The sequence below is a fragment of the Mus caroli genome, chromosome 4, assembly GCF_900094665.2.
Source record: "Mus caroli chromosome 4, CAROLI_EIJ_v1.1, whole genome shotgun sequence".
In the NCBI taxonomy this organism is placed as follows: Eukaryota; Metazoa; Chordata; class Mammalia; order Rodentia; family Muridae; genus Mus; species Mus caroli.
Genome location: NC_034573.1, coordinates 111,404,693 through 111,426,284, shown reverse-complemented (window position 1 = coordinate 111,426,284; position 21,592 = coordinate 111,404,693). Strand labels below are relative to the sequence as shown.

The 21,592-nt window shown below is 49.1% G+C and overlaps 1 protein-coding gene and 1 pseudogene across 1 annotated transcript in view; both read right to left on the bottom strand.

Moving 5' to 3' along the window:
* Positions 1 to 1,089: 1,089 nt before the first annotated feature.
* On the bottom strand, positions 1,090 to 1,500 carry LOC110293472 (annotated as a pseudogene).
* Positions 1,501 to 5,941: 4,441 nt separating this feature from the next.
* Rims3 (regulating synaptic membrane exocytosis 3) overlaps positions 5,942 to 21,592 on the bottom strand; it is a 40,985-nt gene continuing 25,334 nt past the window's right edge. Inside the window, exons 4-8 of the mRNA XM_021160890.2 lie at positions 19,260 to 19,401; positions 15,425 to 15,534; positions 13,407 to 13,508; positions 13,002 to 13,141; positions 5,942 to 11,215 (exon numbers count right to left, since the gene is read on the bottom strand). Of these exons, the coding sequence (XP_021016549.1) occupies positions 11,003 to 11,215; positions 13,002 to 13,141; positions 13,407 to 13,508; positions 15,425 to 15,534; positions 19,260 to 19,401 (707 nt within the window). The 3' untranslated portion in view covers positions 5,942 to 11,002. The remainder of the gene's footprint in view (positions 11,216 to 13,001; positions 13,142 to 13,406; positions 13,509 to 15,424; positions 15,535 to 19,259; positions 19,402 to 21,592) is intronic.

Here is a 21,592-nt window from a genome sequence, read left to right as displayed (position 1 = left end):
AACTAAGACAGTAACTTTGTTAAAAATCAACTGATCTGTATATATTTCTTCACCCTTCTCTCCCACTGACCCCTGTGTCTGTTCTTATAACACCGTTTTGTTTTTTTGTTTTTTTTTTTACCTTGCAGTAGTCGGGAAGTGAGAGAACTGTCTTAGTTACTATTCACTCATTGTGAAAAGGCACCTGTAAAGGGAGCCAAAGAGCCAGTCAGTGGTTAAGAGCACTGGTTCGTCTTCCAGAGGACTCGACCTCAATTCACAGCACTGGTCCAACGGTTCACAATCTTCTGTCACTCCAATCCTGCAGATATGACACTCTCTTCTGGACTCCTTGGGTGCTAGAAGCACATGATGCACTGACATACACCCAGAAAAACACACAAAACATTTAAAACAAAAAGCAGAAACCTGCAAGAGGGAAAGATTTACATTGGTTTCTGGTTGCCGCCTACATAGTCCATCACAGGACTTGGCAGTGTGAGGCCCTGTAGTGGTGGTGGGAGTGCGGAAAGTGTGTTGGCAACTGGTTGTTACATAGTTTTGGTTATGAAACAGAGTTTAACAGAAACTGGTTGAAGTCAACACAACCCCCACAACCTCCAAAACGTGACCACCAGCTGAGGACAAAGTATCCCAACCAACAGGTGAGCTGCTAGGAAGCTGTTAATTCTTGAAACATAATTTCTCCTAGGTCCAAGAGATGCCTCACATGCCACCCATGGCTGGCAATCCGAGTGAGATCCCCAGAACCTATGTAAAGTTAGAAGGAGAGAGCCAGCTCTACAAAGTCATCCTCCGACCTCCATATGTGTTGTGGCATGAGTGCCCACCTATCACACACACAAATAAATTTAAAAGAGAATTTCTCCTAATTGCATTCTTTTTAAAAATTGACCAACTATTCAAGATCCTTTGCATTTTCCGTTTCTATAATAATTCTCTTGGGCTCTCTCTCTCTCTCTCTCTCTCTCTCTCTCTCTCTCTCTCTCTCTCTCTCTCTCTCTCTCCTCTCTCCTCTCTCCTCCCCCACCCCGTCCCTTCCTTTTTTACTTAAGCAGTCTCTAGTAAAAAGTCCTGTATGCAATACCTCTACTCCATCTTCTCCATCATTTCTTCCATGTATTTGCCCTTCTCCTGTCCTACTTGTCAGGACTTGGCTTTCCTCTCCAGGACCTTCTTGTGGTCCTTGTCCACCTTGCTGGGGTGGATGCCCACATGCACAGTTGTACCATTAGCTCGTTCTCGCTGGACCTGTTCAATGTACATAACGTATTTCTTCCTGCACACTTGGACTACTTTGCCATCTGCTGGCCTTTGTGGTGTCCTTGAGCAACCTGAACTGCATCATCCTTTCGAATGGGCATACACTGGACATTATACTTGCCTCAGCTCTTTGGAAAGAGGAGAAGACATGTTCTTTCTCTGAGTGTGAGAAGGTGTACTGACATACTGTCTGTGGTTCTTGCTTTGGTCAGAAGTCACGAAGGGATTGAATTTCATTTTGGTGGCTGTGATCTCCCTTCTGGGATTTCTATCCAAAGCACACCAGATCTAGAGATCAATCTGAGGAGAACTGATTTCTTTTTTTAAAAAGATTTCATTTGGGGGCCTGACAAGATGGCTCAGTGGTTAAAAGCACTTGCTGCTTTTGCAATGGACCTGGGTTCAATTCCCAGTACCCACATACCGGCTCACAACCACCTGTACTCCAGTTTCAGGGGATCTAACAGGGACATATAGTGTCCACAAATGACATACATGCAAATGAAATATTCATATATACAAAGTAAATAAATAAAAACTTTTAAAAGATTCATTTGTTTTTATTTTATGTATGGGTGTTTTACCTGAATGCCATTAATATGCACCATGTGTGTGCAATAATCCACAGAGGTCATAAGAGGTCATTTGATCCCTTAGGATTGGAGTTACAGACGGTTATGAGTTACCACATGGGTTCTGGGAATCAAACCCAGGACTTCTGGTAGAGCAGTAAGTGCTCTTAAGTGCTGAGTCATCTCTCCAGCCTCAAGCATTGACTTGTTTATAGTACGTCTCTTTCAGTTCATGTTTAATTTCTCTCAGCAGCATCTTCTTTCAGTGTAGAGTTCTTATAGTTACCCCTATGTTTTTAAACACTATTATAAACATTTTATGATTGTTGTCTGTGTGTTGTGCATGTGTGCATGTAGGGAGTTCAGAGACAACATGGTGAGTTATTTCTCTCCTTCCACTTTTCCTAGTGGGCTGAGTAGATTTTTGTTAGCTTGACACAAACCAATCACCTTGGAGGAGGAAACGTCAGCTGAGGACCTGAGTGGCCTGTGGGATGGTCTGTAGGGGATTCCTGTAATTGCTAACTGATGTGGGAGGGACCAGACCACTGCTGATGGTAACATCCCTAGGCAGGTGGCCCTGAGCTACAGAAGAAAAGTAGCTAAGCAGAAGCCAGAGGAACCAAGCCAATGAGCAGCGGTCTGCTGTGGTTCCGTCTTCTAGGATAGAATCTGAAGGAAGCCCTTACTTCCTTCAATGATGGACAGTGATGGGAAAGTTAAGCCAAACAACCCCTTTGCTTCCCAGGTTGTTTTTGGTCATGGCGTTTATCACAGCAATGGAAAGCAAATGAAGACACGTGGGTTCTGGGGATCTAACGCAGGACATCGTGCTTGTGTGGCAAGAGCTCTATCCACTGAGCCATCTCATCACCCTTTAAATGTTCTACAGCCTATTAGATGTTAATACACACACACACACACACACACACACACACAGAGAGAGAGAGAGAGAGAGAGAGAGAGAGAGAGAGAGAGAGGCAGAAACAGGAGCCTATCTCCAGTGACATACCTCCTCCATGAAGACCATTACCTCTTAATCCTTCCTAAACACTTCACTAACTGGAGACTAAGCATTAAAATATATGAACCTATGGGGGCCATTCTTACTCAAATCCCCAAAGTACTTACTTATATATGTACTGGGGGAGGGGCACGTGTCACACACATGTGGAAGCCAGAAGACAGTTTACAGTGTGTTTTAGCCTTGGGTCCTGAGGAATGGAACTTGAGTCATCTCCTTACCTGTAAGTACCCTGACCCACTGAGCCCTTTTGTTGGCCCTAGTTTGGTTCTTTGAGACAGGGTCTCACTTGATACCTTTGGTCTAGAACTGCTATGCAGCCCGGGATATCCTTAAACTCCTAGTCCTCCTGTCAAAGTTTCCCAAGTGCTGGGTCCAGCCATCACACTTGATTTGTTTTAGTTTTGAGACCAGATATTGCTTGCTGTTCAATGTAGCCCAGGCACTTTGGTCCTCCTGACCCTCCTGTTTCCCAAATGCTGAGATGACAGGTATCTGTTAGCCATGCTTGACTTAGCTTTGTGGTAGTTTGAACAGGAATAACCCCCACAGACTCATGTGTTTGAATGCTTGGCCCACAGAGGGTGGCACTATTACAAGGTGTGGCCCTGATGGAGGAAGTGTGCCACTGTTAGGGCAAGCTTTGAGATCTTCTATGCTCGAGCTATGTCCAGTGTGGCTCACCATTTTCTTAGCTGCCTGTGGATCAAGATGTAGAACTCTCAGATCCTCCAGCACCGTGTCTGCCTGCGTGCTGCCATGATGATAATGGACTAAAGTTGTGAAACTGTAAGCCAGCCCCAATGAATATTTTCCTTTATAAGAGTTGAAGTGGTCATGTTGTCTCTTCACAGCAATACAACCTTAACTAAGACAGTCTTTAACACTTCAATTTTTTATAAATTCAGCCCATGAGGTTGACATTGCTTAATTACTACTAATTTTGAGATTAAAAAAATCATAAATGAGTTTTGAATTGTCACATCATTTGTGTGTACACATGCATATGTAGGTACACTTCTGCATGCATCTGAGTGTACACATGGAGACCAGAGGTGGATATCAGGTGTCTACCTTTAGATTGTTTTTGAAATGTACTTATTTGTATTTTATGGGTATGAGTGTTTTGCCTGCATGTTTTATTGTATACTACATGCAAGCAGTGACAGCAGAGACCAGAAGAGGGTGTTCCATAACCCCTGAAACTGGAGTTACAGATGGCTGTGAACGGCCATGTGGGTGCCAGGAAATCAAACTCCTGTCCTCTGGAAGAGCCACCAGTGCTCTTAATCACTGAGCCATCTCTCAAGCTCCGCCCACCATATATTTGGAGATGGGTATCTCAGTGAATCTGGAGCTTATCAGTTTGATTAGGCTGACTGGCCACAGACCCCTGGGATTCTCCTGTCTCCTTCCACCAGCCATGAGGTCACAGGCATACACCACCACACAAGGCTTTGCACATGGGTGCTCAGGCTTGCAACTGAGCCATCTCTGTAGCCCCAAATTCTTACTTTTTTTTTTAAGATTTATTTATTATTTGTAAGTACACTGTAGCTGTCTTCAGACACTCCAGAAGAGGGAGTCAGATCTCGTTACGGATGGTTGTGAGCCACCATGTGGTTGCTGGGATTTGAACTCTGGACCTTTGGAAGAGCAGTCAGGTGCTCTTACCTGCTGAGCCATCTCTCCAGCCCCCCCCCCCAATTCTTCCTATGTACCTATTGAAATTATATATTGCTTTCTTACTTACCCAGCTGTAGTGGTTTCAAACAAGCTTGGCCCCCATAGACTCACATGTTTAAATGCTTGGCCCGCAGGGAGTGGCACTATTCGGAGGTGTGACCTTGTTAGAGGAAGTGTGCCACTGTGGGGATGAGCTTTGAGGTTTCCTATGCTTAACCATCCTCCCAATGCGGAACTAGAGTCTCCTTCTGCTGTCTGCATGCATGGAACACAAACCTTCCAACCACATCTGTAGCTATACACACAGCCCCTTTAAATGAAAGTTCTTTATTTCCTTCTTGAGACAGAGTCTCACTATATTATCCCTGGAAGACCTAAAGTTTTCTATGTAAAACAGGCTGACCTCCAACTCACAGAGATTCACTTGCCTCTGCCTCTCCAGTGCTGGGGTTACATCCATGTGCTACCAAATCCAGAAAATATAGTTTAAATTTTTAAGTGTGTATGTGTGCCTGTCTATATGTATACTGGGTATATGGGCTGGTGAAGGCCAGAAGAGGGCACCAGAACTCCTGGGAACTGGAATTAAAGGCAGTTGTGAGCTGCACAGTGTGCGTGCTGAGAACTGAATGTTGGTCCCCTGGAAAAGCACTAAATACTCCCAACCAATGAACCATCATCTCTCTCAAGCTCTGCTTTAGCATTTTGATGTATGAAGATTATCAAATTTAAAAAGTCCTCTTCTGCTTGCTAGACTTTCTCTTTTTTTAATTATAAGTAAGATAAAACCTTATAAAACATCTTTTCTGCATTAGGATAAACACATTTTCTCCTTTAATCTATTAATACAGTAAATTGCAGATGGATTTTTATAATATAATGAAACATCTTGCATGCCCGTGATAAACACTGCTTAATTATGTCTTATTACATTTTAGTAATTGTTGGAATTCATAGTTTGCATTTGGGATTTTCCCATCTTTTAGAGGCAGGGGAGAGCGAGGGCTGCTGCAGAGGTCCCTGATTTACTGCAAGCCCCAGCTCCGAGCTTGGCTACTGGTGACTGTTTTTATAAGGTGTGGCTGGAGTCAGCCTTTGCCTCGTCTCTCCTGTCCCCTCTATTTGGGTGTGTCTTTTAGAGTCTGTAGAGACACAAAGCAAGGGTTTCTGAGGGTACCAGGTGGGAAGCCAACAGGCCAGTCTGATCCATCATGGCTCAGGAATGTTGCTGAGGGAACTAAGCACCCCAGGCAGGGGCAGGAGGCCGGCATCATCTCCATACCTTTTTCTGAGCTGTACCTCTTTCCCACCTCTCAAGCAACCCTCTTCCCTTTTTAAATACTCAGAACTCTTCTCTCTTGGAATGAAGAACATCCTCAGAAAGCCATACATAAAACCAATTTCAAATGGACTTTATTTTTTGTTTTCTGCCCAAATACTGTACATGCAGAAGCCATGTGAAGAATTTTCTCCTCAGGGGGATTGGCAAGGACATCACATGAGGCAGCCGGTATTCCCTCCCAGCTGTCCACCTGCCACCCAGGAGCCACAGTTTGGGAAGATGCTGCAGAGAGCTCAAATAGAAAAGGCTAATTGCTTTTATCTAAACAGTGTGCTTGTCAGTCCCTAACAGCTCTCGCTTTCTCTCGCGCTCTCTCTCTTTGCAGGATGCAATTGGAAATTCTAAAAAAGGGGTTCCTGCCTTCTGTGAGTTCTCATTGCTACAGGAGTTGCTAAGAAGTCTCAGGTCTGCTTTCCCTGAGGAAGCAGCCAAATTGCCTTCCAAGAGAAAGTTTTGGAGAAGAAATTTGGGAAGAAGTGGTTTTAAAAAGCCAAATACTTAGAAGGATGTTCCCTCTCTCATCCCATCAGAGAGAACTCCTTTGAAAGGGCTCTGAGTGTCCACTCTTCCTGGCCTGTCATCTAGAAGCAGAATGACGGGTGGCCCAGCCTGACTCCTGGCGGGGACATAGATCTACTCAGGACTCAGCCTAGGTGGTGACATTGCAGCACCTAGGGAACTGTCCACTGTAGAAGACCCTTGGTTATTTCTCACCAAGACCAGAGAGAGTGGTAGGAGGAGGGCAAACCACACAGAGGTGAAGCCACATCTGGGCTTTTCAGGAGCAGCATCTGGGCATGGACCAAATGAGGGCAGGCTCCCAGCGTGAGAACCAAGGGGGATGTGAAACAGGCCCCTAGCCATCTCAGCAACTCCAAGCCATAGACTTACAAAGCCTGGAGGGGGCCATGGAGCAACCAGCGAATGCTCTGGTTTTTACAGATGAGGACACAAGGTCACAGTTTCTGGCAAAAAGAAAAAAGAAGAAAAAAAGGTACAGAACAGCCATCCCTGTCTAGGTCATTGGCTAATGGGACAGATGCTCAGTTGTCCCTGGAATCTCAGGTCCAGGGACCCTTCCTGGCATCAATATGGACTTCCTTGCAGGCCCAAGGCCCTGTCCTTACTGGCGACTGTCCAGCCAGAGCTGGGTTTCTCCAAAGCAGCAACACAGGCTTTTCAAGGAGCACTTGCTAAGACAGACAGGAAGGAGATAAGGTCTCTCACCTCTGTGGCTTCTCTTATAGGCACAGCCATGCTGGGCCCACAGAAGCCCATGCTCGGGGTTGGGGGAAGGGAGTTGCTTTGCTACATGGAAAGATTAAGCCCTTTGTCAGAGAACAAGGACCCTCCCTTGGGCACGCCACCATCTGAGCTGTGTTCATCTAGCTCCACCGACAGAGCTGCTGCCCACGGAGGCCAAGTCGCTCTCTTTGGCATCACTGACATTGCTCCGAGATGCTCAGGCACTCTCCAAATGACCCTCTCCCAGCCAGGCCAGGCTGACTGGATGGGGCCCCCCTGCTCTCTGATGGTGGTTGATCTCCCTAGCTTCTTCTGAACTCTTCTGACCGGGCTAGAAGCAGGCTGGAGGGAGAAGGCAGGGAAGGAGCCTGCATTTCCATCTCCTCTCTGATCATCCATCAGAAGACGACGACGACGGAGAGGGGCTGTGATCCAAAGAACGTCTGTATGTGTCAGAACATTAGAGACAACAACTGAGGAGTGGGAGAGAAAAGGTGGTAGCAGGAAAGCAGGCCTCCTCTTGTCCACTTCCCTGTGGCCGCTACACAAATGCTGCTGGACAAGCTTCAGGCCACCACATGAAGTACCGCATCTCCCCACCCGGTGGAGAGCAACCTCGGGCAAAGGAAGCAACTTCTTAAGAGTCTGCACAGTGCTGGACGCAATCGGAGAAACACAGAAGAGCAGCCTTGCTAGGGCACTACTGCCTCCTAGGCCAAGGGCGATGGAGAATGTGAGGTATCAGGGGCCCTGGGTATGTCAGGGCTCCCGGGAACACAGTTGAGGATTGTGCTACATTTCATTTTCAAAGAAATGCCCTGGGAGGGCTCAGTTGTCTTTAAAACAAAAACAAAAACGGAGGCTGCTGGTCTCTCCCAGGCTGGCAGTTAAGGAAGAGCTGGCATGCTTCCCTGGTTGGGGGCTGAGCCCCTGGGAGAGTTAGCTTGACCCCAGTGCTCCAGGCACCGAGTCCCCAAGAGTAGAACCATCCAGGCACTACCACCCCTTCCTCTCTGGAGCTTCCTGCAGCTCTGCCTCCACCCCATAGTGTGCTGGCACTGCCTGGAACCTGCTGAAGAGGTGATGTTCAGAGTCTGGTGAGCTGAGAGGCAAGATGAGAGCGCCTCTGGCCGGTTCTTCCCCAAAGGATCAAATGTCCCTGTCAAACCAAGACTTGGCCCATTTCCTAGAGACCACTTCATATCACAGAGTCCCATCTCTGCTTTCCTTGTAGGAAAGGAATCTGTTAAAAAGTGGGACAGGCTGAGCAGGGCAGAAATACAGAGACATATGCTCTGAGTCATTTATCACTGCCCCTGCCCACAGCCCAGCATCGCTGTAGGGCTGCTCCTGTCCCAGCCCATCACCGACGAGTCTGGCCTGCCTAGAGGAGATGGGATGACTAAATCCCACTCCTGCAACCACTGACCCCTGGAGCAAGAGGTTCTGTGAGGTGGCCTGTTGGTAGGAGAACTCACAAGCACCTGGCTAATTCTTGATCCATTGTCCTTTCCTCAAAGGGCAGATGGCTCCCAGCCCAGGCAAAAGTCACACTTGGGCACACCTGCTTCTGGAATGGCATCCCACCCAGTGTAGCCCCCAATCCAGTGTGCTGAGAAACAAAGCTTTAAACCCAGCCTCCCCATCACATGTACACACTAGCCTTACACAACCCACACGTGGGAGCAAGCACCCAGAAGGGATTACTCAGTGTTAAGAAGAGTGAATTCCCCAAAATCAATTGGGGAGGGGGGCTATCTTCCATGGAGGTGGGACCGCCAAGTGCCCATCTCTTAGGTAGTTTACAGCCTCTGACTGTAGGCAGGTCAGCACGAGTTCCCAGCACATCAAGTCCCTCCTCTGGCTAGAGTATCCCCTGTGCTGACCCTCCTAAGAGGCAAGGGACACTCTGCTGGCAGCTCCCACTTCTGGGAGTGACTCAACGCCACATCTGCAAAGCTCTATGTTGTCAGTGGGTCACTGACACTCCTCCACTCCAGATGGCTTTCACACCATCCAGCCGGTAACTGCTTTAAAGGTGCACACACCTCAAGCACACACCTCAAGCAACAGCCTTTCACAAGCTAGTTTCCTCCTTGCCCCCAACCCATTAAGGCTTGGAGCCCAAGAGCACTTTGCCCCATATCTAGTGATATGGGAGATACATATATACTCCCTAGCCAGAAAGGCTGGCAAGAGAACTGGCCCCCACCTCCCTCTCCTGCCTGCAGGGACACATCCCCCGTTTGCTCCTTCTCCTCCTCCTCCTCACCCCAGTTTGCATGGGGGCTTCTTCATAGCCCTTCTTTGACAGTGCAGGACTCTGACTACAGGGAGGCCCTTTGGGCTGAGACAGCTTTGTGTACCCCAGCTTTGGTACAAACGAGATTCACATACAGGCCAAGGCTGCTTCACAGTTATCCCCATAGCTCTCCCTGCCTAGGCACTTATGCTAGAGGCATGGGCTAGGAGAGAGGCAGAGAGTCTTCCCCATCTCCCACCCATCACCTGTGTCCTTCCTCCTACTCGACATGGACCAGGGCTGCTTTGCCATCTCCCAGGCAGCCTCCAACCCTACCCTATAGCTAAGGAGGGGAGAACAGATGCAGCAGTCCAGAGCCAGCCTTCAGTATTCACATCAGCCATCTTGGGATCTGGCCCAGGCACTAGTCCCTCCAACAGTGTTCTCAGTGGTTGGGAGGAGCCCCAGCCAGACAAGGGAAGGGGGTAGTAAGGTAGAGGCAGCTGGGATGCCTAGAGCAGGGGCCCACTCAAGAAAGTCAGGGAGGTGGAGGGGTGAGTATTGCTGGTACAGAGCTGGTGACTGAGGCACCCTTGAATGCAGAGCCAGGCTGCCCACAGAGCTAGGAGGCTGGAGCCCTGGTGTGTCAGAACTCCAGATGGGGGTCTGGTGTCTACAGATGAGCAAAGAAAGTAGAACCCTGAAAGAATAGCTTCGTGCAGCCAATCCCAGGTCAGACAGGTTTCCAGACAGTGGCTCAAAACAAATTAGCCTTAGCCCTCCTTCCTCCAGCAAGTAGCCCTATCCATGGCACCTCTTACTAAGCCATGCTCCCTCAGGAATAACCCCAAAGGGGGACAGGGCCACCTCGATGCCTGAAAAGGCCAGCTACTTCAACAGGCAACCTCCTGGGTCCACTGGGAGCTCCTCTGGCATGTTGGAACACCCCAGGGGAAGAGAGGTCTCAGTACATCCTCTAGTGTGCCTGGCCTGCATCCTCCTCCCCAGACACCCTCTGTCCTGGGGCCCCGGCTAGGGCACTGAGTGAGCATGCTACATGCTGTGGAGTGCATTCAATGGGATGACCACCAGTGTGGCTGTGGTAGGGAGGAGAGATGTAGATTCCTAGATGGAACCAGGTGTGGTCAGCTGCAATGGATGCTACATTCCTCAAAAAAGCTGCAATGCTGGGAGAGGCAAAGAAAAAGACAAGACAGAAAAGCAAGTGGAGACCATAAGACAACAAGGCAGGGACTAAGCGAGGCCCACCAGTGGCCACATCCCCTATTTCCACCCCTGGAGACTCCATGGGCAAGAAGTGTCCATATGATGCTCCTTTGGGTACTTTCCAGCAAGATACAGAGATGTGGACTATATAGTCCATGTGATCACCAGGACTGATTGTACACAGACAAGTGGACAAATATGTGGACACACACACACACACATACAGAGACACACAGAGACACACTAGAGTCTCCACTGCCAGCTGGGACGAGCCCAGTGGCTAACAGGCATGCAGCAGGATAAGGGGTCCAGAAGGACATGGAGACTATGTACAGGGGGTGGTGGGGCCAGCAGGCTCCCATCCCCCAATAGCCCCTGGCCTCTTGTCCTCATCGAGGTCCTTAAGAGCACGAGGGGCTGGTGGCACTCTCCAAAGAGGACTGAGACAGGCGCCTGGTGAGGGATCCGAGTGTGGAGTCGGCCACAGAGGATGTGGGGAAGAGTTTGTACCAGCCGGTGACTGCAGCACTCAGGTCCAGCTCGTCCAGCATGATCTGGGCCATACCCATGAAGCACTTGTGGTCCATACGGCCGTAGTCTCCCCAGACGATCACCTGGCAGCAGTGGGAGGAAGAGGAAGGCACTGAACCCCCAGGACTGGACAGTGGGCCCAGGAACCTATCAGCTTCACCAGGGCACAGATGGGAGAGTCAGAATTAAAAATTATTTGGGCATGCACTGTCTGAGTGGCTGGGACATGGCAGGCTATATCCTATGGGGGCCATGCATTGTCTGAACTGTTGTAACAAGTCTTCTTTTCTCCTGTGGCCCAAAAGATCTAATTAACCAACACAGTGCCCCACAGTGACCTCGGATTAGATCCTGGGTGGATCTGGTTCCACTCCCCTCAACACCCAAGGCAGCCGCTCCCTCCAGGAGTCCAGGGCCTGGGTCACAGCTGCAGTCTTGTTGTGGGCCTTAATAAGCCCCTGGCCCGGCCCTGACTGGCTCCATCTGGAACTTGAGGAGGAAGCAATTACGTCAATGATTTTTCAATTTTTTTTTTTTTTTTTGAACAGGCATCTGATATTGGGCTTCTGCCCCAGAATCCTAGAGTTGTGCAGTTCTTTGGTTGGTAACCCCATGGGCTCTTACAACAGAACCGTCACAGCTCAGGCTGTTGTGTGTGTGTGTAGTGGTGGTGGTGGGGTGTAGCTGGACTGAAAACATCAGAGGTGGATTCCTGAAGGGGATTATGGGATTCCAGGCTCTTCCTCTGCTTCCTCCACAGCTCCGACTGACAGTGACCGGAGTCTCCACAACTCAGTCAGAATAATCTTTTCTCTTTTTTATTAATCTTAGGTGTTTGTTACAAATAAAAAGCAAGGAGTCTTTAGGCAAGGCAAGCCAATAGCAGCCCCCACCATGGTTTAACTTAATGGGTGGCTGCCCATGTGCATACATACACCTGAGTGGAGGTGCTCCCCAAAGGCCAGAGGCACCTCACCCTCCTGGAGCTAGAGTTAGAGGCAGCTGAGCCACCCAACATGGGTAATAGAAGCAGTCTTCTACAAGGGTAGTATATATTCTTAACCTCCAAGCCATCTCTTCTCACACATACCACCTACAGCAACTGTCAAGCAGGAATTTGAACTCAGGACAGAGCCAAGAAAATCATATAGGCCTATGTGAGCTCGGGTTCATCTACAGAAAGGGCACAATGAGGCAACCCCTTCCCCTCCCACTCATCAGAAAGACCCACCAACAGTGTTTCACTGTCAAGGAGCTGGGCCGAGAGTCACCTGAACGTGGACTCCTCTAGTCCCACAACTTAACAGTCATTTCATCCTTCCAAGCCCCTGCCTGCTCATCAGCACACTGGGGAAACCACACCTCCCTTCACAGAATCCTCTCTGACAGACACAATCATCCTAGAGAGTGCCTAGCCACACCCAGTCCCCAGTGAGGTACAGAGCACTGGTGGGCGGTAGCTACAGCCTGGTTCTCCTGCCCTGATGTGAGAACTGGGGAGCCATTTTGCCATGCCCAGAACCCTATGAACTGACAGGGGACAAAAGCATGCTGGGAAAATAAAAGGGGGGAAGGGAGGGAGGGAGGAAATGGGCAGGGGGGCTGGGGGGGGAGGGAAAGTGGCTGGGAAGATGCTCAGGAGAACAGTGCTTACCACAGAAGCTTGGTTCAATCCCTGGAGTCCATGCCAAGGTGAAGGGAGAGAACTGACTCCATGATAGACATGTACCCCCGTACATGTGCACCCCCCCACACAATGATTAACAGATATACATCAATGCCCCTGGTTCGATCCTTGAGCAGAACTTGAGAGCCTACCCTGTAAACACTGTCCTGGAGAACTTGAGAGTCTGCCCTGTAAACACTGACCTGCAGGACCTTGCCTTGAGGCCCCTCATCAAAGAGCAGAGCTTGCTGGTACAAGGGATCACAAGTCTTCTTGGCCACCTTTGTCTTTTTCTTGGCTACACATGCCCCGTTCTCCAGCAGGTAAGCCTTGATATAGGTGGCTGAAAATGAAGGAGTGTGGTTGGGAGAAGTGCCACAGCCTGCCTCGTCTCCACCCTCTAGGTAGTCCTGGCAGGGAGTGGATTGAGCTGGCCAGTGAACCCAGCAGACAAAGAGACGACCCAAACACTGTGTCTCCTCACCCCACTCCTGACCCATCTTGCTCAGCAACCTCCCACCGCTTTAGGCTACTGCTGAGCTGGGGACTGGCTGGTACCCCATCCCTACTGGGATCCTTCCTCAGGTCTCCCAGCTGCCTAGCCTCACCTGGGAGGGATTTGGAGCCTGGTTTGGGGGTCAGGCCCCGAGCTTCAATCACTTCCACCTCCAGCTGGCCACTCCGGTCCATGATGGCAATGTGCACATCTCCTGCAAGGAAAAGAATGAATGTCCAAGTGAGGTCACATGGAGCTGGCTGGCAGGATGCAACAGAAAACATTAATCTGCAGGGGATGCTACAGTGTCCCTGGGAAGGGAATATGATAGAGCAAACTGCACATGTTGAAACAGCTCTCGGGCTGGTGAGATGGCTCAGTGCGTAAGAGCACCCGACTGCTCTTCCAAAGGTCCGAAGTTCAAATCCCAGCAATCACATGGTGGCTCACAACCACCCGTAATGAGATCTGATACCCTCTTCTGGTGGGTCTGAAGACAAAGACAGCTACACTGTACTTACATATAATAAATAAATAAATAAATAAATAAATAAAGCTTTAAAAAAAAAAAAAAAGAAAGAAAGAAATAGCTCTCAGGAGACCACTTCAAAGGGACCAAGGCACACTGTGGGGAGTGACCTTCAAGGAGCACATACTTAGGTTATAACTAATGACTGCCAAACTCTCACCCATGGATGGTGGGTGAGGGGCTTCTGCTTCACTACACAGAACAGGCAAGCCTGGGGGATGCAGCGTACGCGGCAGCCCTCAGCCAGTCTCCTCAGCATATGGCAGACGGATAACAGAAGAGTATCCATGCAAAGAGAAGCTAAGCTAGGAGCCTGCCCAGCACATCTTTGACCCCGGGAAAAACAGGCTGGGCAGGCCTAAACACCCTGCGTGATGAGAGCTCACAACACACTCCAAAAAAGGTAAGGGACTCAGTCATGCTGACTTCCAGGAACTCCTAGCTGTGCTCATTGTGGGTGAGCAAAGTTTAGAATTATACAGTAGTGTTTGGAACTCCCTTCAGACAGTGTTGAATTATAAACCTGAGTCCCCCTCCCTCCAATTAAATGGGTGAGACTTTGAGTTCTGTCAACCGTCATGTTATTATTGTACTGCATACTTTGGGGGCACGAATTCACCACAGTTAGACACACCCTGAAATTCGTCCTTCTCACTCCAGAGGTTCCTGACCTCAGCAAAAAGACCAAAGGGTGCCTAACCATGAATATATACTTGTTTTTCCCGGTCTGCAACACAAGGGGGCACCACACACAAAATATTCTAGGCTCTAATGGGTTCATTATAAGGTAGTGGCTGCCACTTCTCAAAGTGTAGGGAAGGGCCTGAGATATTGAGCAAAAGCTTGGAATTAAGCAAATCTGATACTCGGGCTGGAAGAGTAGACTCTGCCTCTCTGAGGGTCCTCTGGACCCCTCTTTCAAGGAAGAAAGGAGAGTACCATACAAAGAAGCCTGGCATAGAATCTAGCTCCATTTTCTGTTTCTGCTCTGAGGCTTAAAGGTCAAGCACCATCAGAAACATCTGGACCAGGTAAAGCTCAGGTTAGACTAATGGGGAAGCCTGCCTGGCCAGGACCCAAAAGCACAGGGTTGGGGGAAGATTTGAAAGCTGCTAAGAGGACCCAGCATGGGCTTTGAGCACTTCCTAGCTGCCAGGAAGAGATGAGAAAATTACTAAAGGTCCCTAGGTGCCAGTCACTGATGGGAGGAACCAGTCCAATTAGCCACGGTTCCTAAGGAGAGTGCTAAAATGCTTTATAGAAAGTATCTAACAGGAGTGCAGCAAGAAGAGGGGTTAGATTGCAGAACTGAAGCAGGAATTACTGATTCCATCTTCCAGATGAGGAAACAGAGGCTCAAGAAAGTCTAGGGAAGGTAAGTCAACATGGGCTAACAATGTGACCCAGCTATGCACTGAGGGATGCGACAGTCTGGAAAAGCTGCTGCTGGGTAGGGGTCCTTTCTGGCACCTCAGGAAGACACCTGCTGCTGCCTCTGATGCTGCTGCCGCCTTTGGCTCTACCACACATTGGACCCCAGAGCTCCTCCTTTCTACTATGCACCCCCCCCCCCAAACCTGCCCTTCTTCAGCAAGACTTACCCATGGGGGGTGTGGCCAGCGTCTGTCGCCCGACAATCTGGGCTGGTCCCAGGCCATCCAGAAAGTCACTGAACTGGCTTTCAGCTCCAAGCCGTGTGGGAAAAATAAACCTGCAGAAGGACACAGAAGGCATGTGAGGTAGCAGGTGGGCTCGGATGGGGTGGATGCAGAGTCCTTCCATCTGGGAGCCTTGGGTCTCAGGTTCTCTTCTATACAGTGTAACTATACTATTCTAAGTGGGAGTGAACATTTGTCATTTCTGCACATTGAAGAAAAAAATACTTTGGGCTACATTTCAGACAGTCCCGCTATGTATTTCTGGCTGACCTAGAATTCACCAGGAAGTCCAGGCTGGCCTCAGACTCATGACAACCCTCCTGCCTCATCCTCCCAAGTGCTTGGGTAACAAGTAGGTATCACAACGTCTAACTTGGAGAAAGACACTCTGGTATCACTAAAGAAGATAATGAAGATATTTAAGGCATTTGAATCCTTGAGCCTCAGTTTTGTTTGTTGAGACAAGTTCTTGCGACTCCCTGAGCCTCACAATGTGGCCAAGGGTGACCTTGAATTCCCAATCACCTTAATCTACCTGTTGACCTCTGAGATTACAGGCATGTACTACCATGTTCAGCTTAGGCAGTGCTAGAGACAGACCCCAGAGCTTCCTGCATGCTAAATGAACATGTTACCAACTGAAGCTACATCTCAGCCCAAGCCCCCAGAGTTCTGAAGTGAGCCTCAGAAGGCAGGGCTTGCTGGACACATGTATCCTCACAAAGGCATGCTAGTGCCAAGAACGAGAGACTCTGTCTGGAATGAGTTCCAAGAACAGAGGTTTGATTTTTTTTTTTTTTTAAACCAGGAACTTAAAATCCAAGTCAATAAGGTGAGATGGTGCTCAAAACGGGAGCAGAGACCAAAATAACCCAATGATAGGGCTTAGATGAATGGCAGGTGACTGTGGGTGGTCTGTGACTGGAGAGGAGGGGGCCGGAAATAGTAACAAGAAAAACTGACAGTGATTGAAAGCTGGCCAGCTGCCAGCAGTGCATTGAGTGTTCCGCGTGCCTTGTAGCATTAATCCTTACAACCAGTCTGTGTGGTGGGAACCCTTATCCAGTTTTACAGATGAAACAGACATTTCCAAGACAGAAGAGTCTGGCCTTGTCCACAACAGAGATGACAGTGCTCACTGGGGGGCTGGGGAGGACTGGGGCAGCTGGCACAGGGAAAAGTTCTGGATACTTGAGATAACAAATGGCAACAGATTTTTGCTTCTGTTCTGTTGCTGCTGCCACTGCCTCCTCGGGCCCCGGGGGTTCAGGGCATAGCCAACAGGAAAGCTTCTTTAGGGGCCACAGTGAACTAGAACATGCCAGTCTCCTAATGACAGCCATGAAAGGTGGGTCAGAAAAGAATCCCCATTGGACAGTTTGGAGCTCCACTGGTCAGTGACAGGCAGGGGGCAATAGGATTGTGGGACAGAACCTGTACTTCTCCTACAAGGCTTATCTCCCCCCCCCCCATCCCCAAGAAGCTTCAAAGACACCTGCCTTCATTAGCCTCCATCAACAGTAGCCTAGTGTCACTCTTTTTGTGGGACTGGGGGTGGGAACACATGCTCTGTGTGTGTGTGTGTGTGTGTGTGTGTGTGTGTGTGTGTGTGTCGGCCAAAGGTCATCACTGGGTGACTTTCTCAATCACTTTCCACTTTAGTTGTTTACATAGAATCTCCCATGGAACCTAGAGTTTGTAGATTTGGAGAGACTGGCTGCTAGCAAGCCCTAGGAATCCTGCTCTCTGTCCCCCAGTAATGGGCTTACAGGCATGTGAATGATCATATCCAGCCTTTGAACATGGGTGCTGGGACCCACACTCAGCTTGCACAGCAAACACTTTACTGACTGAACCTTCTCTCCGACTCTCTCATTTCTTGGTCTTCCTCCCCCACCCCCCACCCCTCTACCCATTCCTCTTTTTTTTTTTTTTTTTTTTTATTCACACAATGTCTTTTGTAGCCCAGGCTATTTTGGAACTCACTATGTAGTTAAGTCTCTGACTTTAAACTCTTGGTGCTGCCTCCATCTCTCAAGTGCTAGATTTACAGGTGTGACTGCCACCCCCAGTCTTAGTGTTACATTCTTATGACAGTGAGACCTCAGAAGAAATAGAAAGATGTAGACTAAAAAAAAAAAAAAATCTCAGAACTGGGGTGGTAGTGGTGGTGCTGGTGGTAGTAGTATACAGTATGGACTTTGTGAATAAAGGCTATGGAATCAAATGACCTTAGTGTAAACAAAGACTTGGGCACCACATTAAAACTGTGCCTGTGCCATTCAGGGACCTCAGTTTCCTCTCTCGTACATGGAGACACTGGTGTGTTACACACTCACTAAGGGCAAGTGCAAGTATTAAATGATCATAGCACATGGCTTCCAGAGAGGGAATCACTAGCCTTAGGTACCCAGCTTACTCTGTACAAGGTCTCATGTACAAATACTAATGGCTACTTATTTCCGTGAGAAGGTACAGTTGTCCATTTGTCTCTATAGGGTCTGCATCTGTGATTCAATCAACCACACACTGAAAATATGGAGGAAAAAGTCGTACTGAGCATATATAGATGGTTTTTTCTCATTCCTTAAACAATACAGTCTAAGCTTGGAATTGGGGGTGGATACCTATAATATCAGTCAATACTCAGGATGCAGAGGCAAGAGGATTCTGAATTCTGAATCCAAGACCAGCCTGACCTATATAGTGAGGCCTGTCTAACAAGCATCTCTACTGCATTTAGCTTATGTGGAGAATTACAAGCGATCTAGAGGATCTGGTGTATACAGAGGATGTGTACAGGTTGTATGCAAACATTATATCAGTGTATTTAAGGGATTCAAGAAGCTGTGGGTTTTGGATCCGTGGGAGGTCTTGGATCCAATCCCACAGGGATGCCAAAGTCTCTGTACAGTAGTGAGAGACAATAACTGCATATTAAATAAGCCACAGGATCCCAAGACTGAAAATTATAGAGGCCTGATGAAACACAAAATCTACAAAGCCCAATTTAGAACAGATCTGTGAAGTGTCTGTCTAAGCAATGACTTTCAAACGCTTACTGCAACTCGAATGCAAAAAAACCCAAACAACAAGAAACAAACAAAAAACCAAACCGAAAACAAAGACTGCTAAGACCCCAGCCCCCCATGGATGTCCTGGATAAAGAACTCAGGTTCTCCAGGCAATCCACCCTTGCCACACAGGTGACACCTGTATTATCTAGTTATTTTGCTAGTGCTGCTTTTGACCCACTACAGCGATTTTACTTCCTGCCTGTGAGTCACAAGGTAAGATGTGACAGTTTTTAAAACATGGATCTAGTCCAAGTTTCTTCCCTAATCTCCAAGCAAGGTGATTTATAAAGATTTCACACAACTAAGCCATGAAAATGGGTTTAGGCTTAGAAGGAATTTAGGGTCACAGTTTCCTTTCTGTATATGTCCTCTGGAGCAGGGTGTAGGATGGGTAATGGGAGGCAGGAGCCCCAATGTCCTTCCTGAAATAAAAGAACAAAAAATGTGCCCAGGGCCTCCGAGGAGACCTGGACCCCAGGGACAGGGGACGCTGGGGAAGGGGAGATGCAGGCATCTCGGCTGGAAAGCCAGTTGGCAGGTGCACACATGTGCCCTCGGAGATGTTGCTATGTAGGAGGGGACAAGGGATGCTGGGATAGGAGGGGAAATGCAGGTATCTATGTAGGAGGGGACAGGGGATGCTAGGGCAGGAGGGGGATGCAGGCGTCTCGGCTGGAAAGCCAGGTGGCAGGTGCACGCACGTGCCCTCGGAGCTGTTACTGTTGGTGCTCCCATCGGTAGACTCCCGGCTTCCCTGGCGGGTTACACGGCTCCGCATCTCCACTGCTATGCCAGTCTCTGTGCTCCGTCGGATGTTGCTTCGAAGCTTCTTGGTGGCCCCTTCTGGGGTTCCCATCCCAAGGAGAGAGAGGGGGAAAAGGTCAAAACATGGCCTAGGCTCCTTGAAGAGTGCTACCAAAGAGATTCTCTGATCAGAGGCAGGTGGGGATCTGCCAAGGCTGGGACACCACTTGAGCTGACCCCAAAGCTGCCCAGGGACATGCTGTGTGCTCCAATAGAAGTTCAATTGGAAGTAAACAGCCCTGTAGTCTTGGGGCCCTCACCATTCACTAGGCTCCCCCTCTCTACCTTCCCATTCTGTTTCATCTTGAACGCCAAAACTTAAGACTTGCTTCTTCCTCTCACTTCTGGAAAGTTTGTTCTAGGATTTCCAGGTTTACTTTCTCTTCTAGATATCTGACTAGACTCCAAAGCCCTCTCTGCTGCTCCGCTGGAAGTCTGGCCATTTGAAACTTGTCTTCTCAAGGTAAGTCTGGTGGAGAGCATCATGAATGTCAGGTCAGAGTCGGGTAACTAGCTTGTCCAGGACTGATGCTGGATTTGAGAAGGTCCATAGAAGAACCCCCCCAACCCCCCACCCCGACACACACACACACACACACACACACACCCTGTCTCTGTAGCTTCTGCTCAGGGGCCCCAGCCCCCTCCTTAGCCTGGCAGGAAACACAGGGCACTTTCCCTCTCTGAGTAGCACACCAGCCTGCCTGGGTTTCCATGGCAACCTTCTTAGCATTGCAGTGTGGTCCCTCTAGACAGCTCTCCTCCTGGGCGGGGGTGGGGTTGGGGGAAGACAGGCTGGGGTTTTTGCAGGGACTCCCCTGCTAAAGCTTGATGGCTGAGCAACTTGATGGGGAGGGAAGTGGCACTCAGATAGGGACTGTACCAAAAGGGCCATTTGCTGCCACCAGTTACAAGCCCAAGAAAACTGTTAGTGGAGTGGCCAGTAAGCATGCCTAGGGCAGAGTAGCAGCACACGATTCCGAAGGCAGCCAATGGGCTATGGAGGGAATGGTCAAGTCCCCAGCCTAGGAAAGGGAGGTTTTGCCCCACTTACCCTTCAGGAAGTCCCCACTGAATGAGAGAAGGCCGAGGGGACAAACTCTAGCAGATAGGGTGGTGGAGGGGAGGCAAAGAGAACAGGACAGTGTGCCAAGGAATATGGCTTCTAAACTCAATGTAGCCTATCTAGTCTAGATAGCTAGAATAGCCAGCACATCCAGGAACCATTGTCACACACACACACACACACACACACACACACACAGAGTCATTTTAGCTCGGACAGATTTTTCTTACACAGCATAAGATAGACACACAGGAGGGCTGACTATCATATATGTGAATAACTTCATGTATGATATCATGTGTCTGTATATACACAGTCACACAGGCCCTCCAGGTTTTGCATGGATAGAGTGTGCACTGTCAAACAGGTTGTGTGTGTGTGTGTGTGTGTGTATATATATATATATGATCTTTAACATCTAGAATTGAGCCCATCTACTCACCACACATCATGATGTCCACCCACCCATGTCGTGTGACCTGCCATGGGACTCCGTTCCTGACTCCTAACTGCCGACTCCCCTCTAACTCAGAAGACAGATGGCCATGGGGGCTGAAAGTCACCCTGCCTCCCCCTCACATCCTCACCCCCTCAACACACATTCTTTTGGAGCCTGGGAAAGCTCTGACCCATTTGGAAGTGAAATCACCTTCTTAGATAAGACTTGCCCAACCCGGTGTGAGTACCCATGAGTGGGGGACTCCTGGAGGGTCTGAGATATGCACTTCTCTAGGCCCCTCCATCACTTCAGTGAGGAGGAGTCTGGGTTCTGATGCTACAGAGCTGGGGCTAGCCAGGAGGCCCTCAGACTGCCTGCCTGCTGACATGCCACCCCTCCTTTCCCAGTGCTTCCTCTCTTGGAGGTGTGACTCAGCAGAGATTAAACTCTTCAGTTCGAGGGGGAAAGGTCTTGCATACTCAGAGCGAAATCCTCCCACTGGCTTCGTTCCCAGTTAGCCTAGGCCCCTGCTGAACCAGGGAATAACTATGGTGCTCCCTCTAGAAAACCAGACCAAATGGTTTGCAATAATTCAGTGTTCCCTGGAGAAAGCTTCCAGGAGCCATTCTCTCTGTGCTATCACATACAAAAGACCGGCAGCCATGGCCTGCAGCTACACTCTACCATCTTCCACAACTCTCATGCCCCTGACTCAGCCAGCACAG